At 41.9% G+C, this 6,000-nt stretch overlaps 1 protein-coding gene across 1 annotated transcript in view; it reads left to right on the top strand.

Annotated features, from left to right (window-relative positions):
* Nucleotides 1–5,777: 5,777 nt before the first annotated feature.
* Nucleotides 5,778–6,000, top strand: part of TSPAN2 (tetraspanin 2) — a 56,904-nt gene continuing 56,681 nt past the window's right edge. The window contains exon 1 of the mRNA XM_034641754.1: nt 5,778–5,795. Coding sequence (XP_034497645.1) covers nt 5,778–5,795 — 18 coding nt within the window. The remainder of the gene's footprint in view (nt 5,796–6,000) is intronic.

Genomic DNA, 6,000 nt, shown 5'->3' with positions numbered 1-6,000 from the left:
CTGCTCAGTGGGGAGTCTGCTTCTCCCTCTGCCTCTTTCCTCTGCTCATGCTCTCTCTCTCTCTCAAATAAATAAAATCTTAAAAAAAAAAAAGTTACGATAGCAGAAACACCAGCGGTAGAGCAGACTTGATATCCCAAACTACTTTCTCCATTGAAACTAAAACACTGGATAAAATACACCAGCATCTTTTCAAAAACACGTTGCTTAGCTAGCACAAAAGAAAAAGAATCTACGAAGGCCTAAATGAAGTGAAAGCAAGAATCCTGCGAAGTAAAGGCGCCAAGGCCGCCTCCAGCCCCAAGTTCCTGTTTCAACAGCTGCTAAGTCTTACAGTTCATGAAGTAAAGCGTGAAATCCCACTAAGGTCAAGAGTCTGTTAGGAACCCCTACCCAAACCTGGTGTCCCTGCCCAAGGGCTATGCTCTCAAGGTAGGCATAGTGAGGAAATAAACCCAGCCCATGAAAGGGGCAACAAGGAAATGGATGTTATGATCTTGAGGTCTGGGGGGGCCTCAGGGGGAACCTCTCCTGAGAACTTGTAAAGCCAGCCTTGAAATGGGTTTGCAGTCTGAAATAGTACGCTGTGGCTGTACCTTGAGGTGACTGATTTGCAAAAGTCCAAGTAAATCCACTCCGGAGAAACAAAACCTCAACTCAAGACACAAACATTTCCACAATCTTCCAAGGAAAATGGAAGATTTACTTACCATAAAAAAAGAGAAAGAAATCACACAATTCACAAGGAAACAAGATACTAAGATCAACAGGCAGAAAGTTCCACAGGCAGCAAAATCAGGTCACAGAGAGCTCAAGGGTTGAGATTAGGCAATCTAGAAAGTTGGCTTTTCCTACAACACCATCCTTGTCTGTTTTCTCCTGTTTCCAAATGTAAATTTCCATCAGTCTCCATCTCTCCACACCTTTCTATTTCTCCCCAAGGCTCTGCTCTTGCTTCTCCTTCAACCTGTCTTTCTCCACAGGCACCTTCCCGAAGCACTAAAAACATGTCCAAATCTTTCTGTTGAGAAAGGAGGGAAAGAATAGAAAATCTGCTTCCCCCGTCCCGACTTGCTCTACCACTCCTATAGCTGGGCTTCCCAAAGAGCGGCTACAGTGACTCCCCCACTGTCCATTTACCCCTAAGCTGCAGCCCAGCTTCCACCCCCAACCCCACTCTTCTGATGTAGCCCTTACCCCAGAGTCCTGAGGGACCAGAGCACCAAATCCAGTCAACTCTTATCTCACCTGTTCCTGCTGAGGTTCACACATCGTGGCTATTCCTCCCATTCAGAAACTTCTTCCTCCCCCCCCCCAAGCCTCTATGACCTCACTTTCTTCTGGTTTTGCTCTTACATCTCCAGTCATCCCCAGCCAGTCTCCTTTGAGTGCTATGTCTCCTCTGCCCACTTCTTAAAATGTAGTTGTTTTAAAGTTTCCTTTCTCAACACTTTTCACATCTGCCCTGGCCACATCATCCACTCTCATGGCTTGGAGCAGCCGTCCCACCTCTGGGGCATGCATAACCCAGCAGTTTAAGAACTCCAGTGTGAATAGTTTCAGAGAATCCATTTCCAGATCCCTCAATCGCCATGTGTATTCCTTCCTAGAGTCAATCTGCTTTGAGAATATGCGTGGGATCAAGCCGTCTTCCGTCACAAGCTCCTTCTCACGCATCCTAAATCTGAGAAGGGTACATCTCTTCAGAGTTTACGGAAAAATCTCTGGGCCAGCAACTTAAAAAACAGCTGTCGGAGAAAAGAGTCTGGTGGTTGCCAGATGGGAGGTGGTGGGGGATGGGCAAAATGGGTGAGGGGGAGTGGGAGGTACAGGCTTCCAGTCATGGAGGGAGTAAGTCACCGGCATGAAAGGCACAGCATAAGGAATAGAGCCGACCGACGGTACTGTGCTGGCGTTGTGTGGGATCAGATGGCAGCTACCCTCGTGGCTGAGCACAGAGTACGCAGATGGACTTGTCAAGTCACTACGCTGTACACCTGAAAGCAATGTCATATTGTCTGTCAACTATACTTCAATTAAAAAAAAATTGCCATAGACTTTGAGACTACCTACAATGACTGTAATACAGTGAATGACTATAAATGGGTAATAAAAGCTCTTGTGAGTTAGGAGGGCTCTGGCTCTGCTTTCAATAAAACTGAAGAAAGACCAAATGGAGTTGTCAGCTTATTGATCATTTGATGATAGTTTTTGATGAGACATCTGTATGTGAATTGGGGTTTATAATTCAGAAGGGGTTTAAAGAACTGGTTGGCATTGCTATAACAACTTCTTCCATCCTCATCCACTCACTTATCTAAACAACGTTTCTCAGCATTAATATCAAAGCAATGAGAAATATTAAGAGAATTTATGCTGAGCCTTGTGTCGTTCTAGCAATAAGGAATATTCATCCATGGATACATGAAGTAGCAGAAAAAAATCCCAGCCCCACCAATCTCATTAAGAGACGCAGCTCCAGTAATAGTTTACTTTTATGTTTACTAATTATATATTTAAACTATATTGTTATTTTAATCAGTAATCAATTGTGTACTAAGAATAGTTTTAATGACAGCTCAAGCTAGAATAAATTAATTAACACTTAGAGCATTAGGGTCTTAAGAAGCAAAATTTCTTTTGATAAACATATAATAAGATTTGTTCAGGCAAGGGTGGAAGGAGATTCAAGAAAAATGTTTCAAGCATAAAAATTACTTTAGGATGACATTTCATGGAAAAGATGGAATGGAAACACAAGTTCAGGGAGAAAAAGGAAAGCTTTCAAACTTTTGATCTGTTGAGAGGAGTTTATACATTTTTTAAAAATGGATAATGAATACGTACAAATATCGAATCATTATGCTGTACATCTGAAACTAATATACTGTTGTACATCCATTACACCTCAATAAAAAATTATTTTGAGTTAAGTCTCTCGTCAGTGAGAAATACTTAAAAATTGAGAGATCAGCATCTACAAGCTTTGATCAAAAATTTCCTGTTGTCATTTCAAGCATTAAGCCTGATACATAAAAAGAAATGGATGACAGAAGGTAGCCGATCACACTGGCACCAAGTTTCTTCCAAGTGCATTAAAATGAGGGACGTGACCTTTTTTTTTAATGTCAATATTTAAAATACCTTAGAAACAACATCTTTTGCGAACCTAAAAGTTAAAGAATTTTATACGTCAATCGAAAAATACATGAGGGCAAATACTGCAAAATTCCATTTATATGATGTTACAGAACAGGGAAAATTAATCTATCATGAAAAAAATCAGAACGGTGGTTGCTTCTAGGAGGGATGGGGGTGTAGACTGACTCTAAATGGGCTCAAGGGAACTTTCTGGGGTGATAGAAATGTTCTATACCTTAACAGAGTTTGGGGTTAGAAAGGCAAAATCATCTGTCAAAAATCGTCAAATGGTATATTTAAGATTTGTACATTTCATTGAGGTAAATTTTATCTCAAGAAAAAAAGAGAAACTATAAACAAATATATGAACTCTAGTTCATGTTATGCATGCCGAAGAATTTAGGGGTGAAATGTACTGGTGTCAAAAATTTATTTGGAAATGTATAAAAAATAAGATAGATTGACAAATGGACAGATGTAACTAAAGCAAAATGTTTGTAGTAGAATCTAGGTGGTGTGTATATGTTGTTCACTGCTCAATTATTTCAACTTTTCTGTATGTTTGAAAATACTCACAAAAAATTTGGAGGAAGTATACAAACAAGAATATATTTTTTCGTAATTCTTTAAGGGTTGTGTGGGCAAAAGTTTGAAGACCGTTGGTTTCTATTATCACCATTTGCTAATGAATCTCTAACCTAAACTTACAGCCCAAACCTCTCTCCAGAATCACAATCATCTTTCCATCTGTCTCCTGGACCGCTCCATCTGGATTTCCCATCAGATCTAAAACTCAACAGATCCAAATATGAATTTATTGTCTTCCTGAGTCGGTTAGAAATACCATCAGCTACAAGTAACAGAATAGAACAAACAAAACGAGGGCAATTTTTCTTACATAACAAGAGATCTGGAGGAAGGTGGCTGTTGGTGTTGGTTCAACGATCTCCTGGCTGGCGGGTCTGCCTTCCCTTGTCCTTCCCTCATAGTCATAAAGTGTTCTGCTGCTCCAGGCATCATGTCTGAGTTCAAGATAGGAAAAGGGGGAAGGGAGCAATGCCAGTGACAACTGAACTTTTATCAACACAACTTCAGATTTTCCAGAAGATTCCCAGCAGACTTCCCCACAAATCCCATTAATCAGAACTGTAACCCAAGCTGCAAAGGAAACGAGGAGGCAAGTACTTAACTTCCCTATCCTCTAAATTCGATGTAGAATTGGGTGATGGGTGAGCCGGCCTACAGTATCTGTAACATTCTCCCCAAACCCTCTCCACCTCCTATACTCCCAGTCTGTGTTCACAGTTCCAAGACCTGACTAGCTACCCAAGTAAGGAGTCCCAGGAGTCATCCTTAGCTCTCTTTCCCCTCTACTGCTCATATCTACCATCTTGATCTTTTCTCAGTCTTTGAATCTCTCACATCTGAGCCTCCTTCCCATACCTGCTGCCCCCGTCTTGGTTCAGGTTCTCACTTCTTCCCTGAACTGCTCTAACAGTCTCTTAGTCTCAAGTCTTTTTTTTTTTTTTAATTTTATTTATTTATTTGGCAGAGATAGAGACAGCCAGCGAGAGAGGGAACACAGGCAGGGGGAGTGGGAGAGGAAGAAGCAGGCTCACAGCAGAGAAGCCCGATGTGGGGCTCGATCCCACAATGCCGGGATCACGCCCCAAGCCGAAGGCAGACGCCCAACCGCTGTGCCACCCAGGTGCCCCTCTTAGTCTCAAGTCTTGACTTCAAACCATGCTCCATGTGGCCCCAGCTTGACCATTTGAAAAACAGACCTCTAACCATCTTATCCCCTGCCTAGACCTTGTCTGTGGCTTTGCATAACACCTAGTTTAAAGGCTAACTTTCCTAGTATATCATGTAATGTAGTCCCCCAGTTTCCCTAATAACGTGCTCTTGAAAATGCGTGCAGTTAGAGTGCCCCAGTCCTGTCAAGGATCAGCTCCTCTAAGACACAACTTCCTAGAGGGTGGAGCTGGGGAAGTCAATATTCAAATTCCAAACCTGTTGTGCTAGGCAGGCAGCCGTCTGTCTTCAATACGTTTGTGCTAAAACCTAAAACCATAGTATAAAAGAACAATAGATTTACATGCTGTAATAGGGGTTCTGTTCCCAGAGACTACAGAATATATCATCTCTAAATCCATTGTGTCTTGGAGACATGAAAGTCAACAATATATTTAAGGTATAATATCATTGCTATTCATTCGGTTCAGAGATGTATTGAATGCCCACTATGTATCATATGCTACATTTTAGTGCTTTTCCTTCATAGTAGAACAGAGATGACAGTTCTAGAACAGTGTTCGACTGAAGCTATCTGCCTCCTTCTGCAGACCTAATGACTTCCATCTTGTTCTCTATTGCACTATTTAAGACTTATTCTTATCACCAGAGTCAGCACTTTCATTTTTCTGTCTTCTACTCATTTTCATAAATAAAATTCATTAGATATTCAAACAAATGTCTAAAGACACAGATGGAGGCAAAGACGGCAACATGGTAGAAACTGGTTGATTGATAGAGTGCAACGTGATAATAGCTAAGCTTTATAGAGTATTTATGCTGTGCCAGGCACTCCACAAATAGTAACTCCTTAATCTTCACAACGCTATGAAGTAGGTACTATGATCACCATGTTGCAGGTGAGGAAACTGAGGCCCAAGGGTCGTTTTGCACCTTTGTCAGCTGAAAGCTATGCCCAGGAGCCCCCCCAGACTCAACCCCTGTCTGCTCCACTTGAGCTAACTACATTTCTCCCGGTTCCAGGGGTCCTCGGTCTCTCCAGCCCCGTGCTTTTGCACATGCCGTCCCATCTGTCTGGACTGCTCCTCCTCTGTTCACAATCAT

Source organism: Ailuropoda melanoleuca, chromosome 2, assembly GCF_002007445.2.
Source record: "Ailuropoda melanoleuca isolate Jingjing chromosome 2, ASM200744v2, whole genome shotgun sequence".
NCBI lineage: Eukaryota > Metazoa > Chordata > Mammalia > Carnivora > Ursidae > Ailuropoda > Ailuropoda melanoleuca.
The sequence above is the reverse complement of the archived record's forward strand: the minus strand, read 5'-3'. Positions and strand labels throughout refer to the sequence as shown.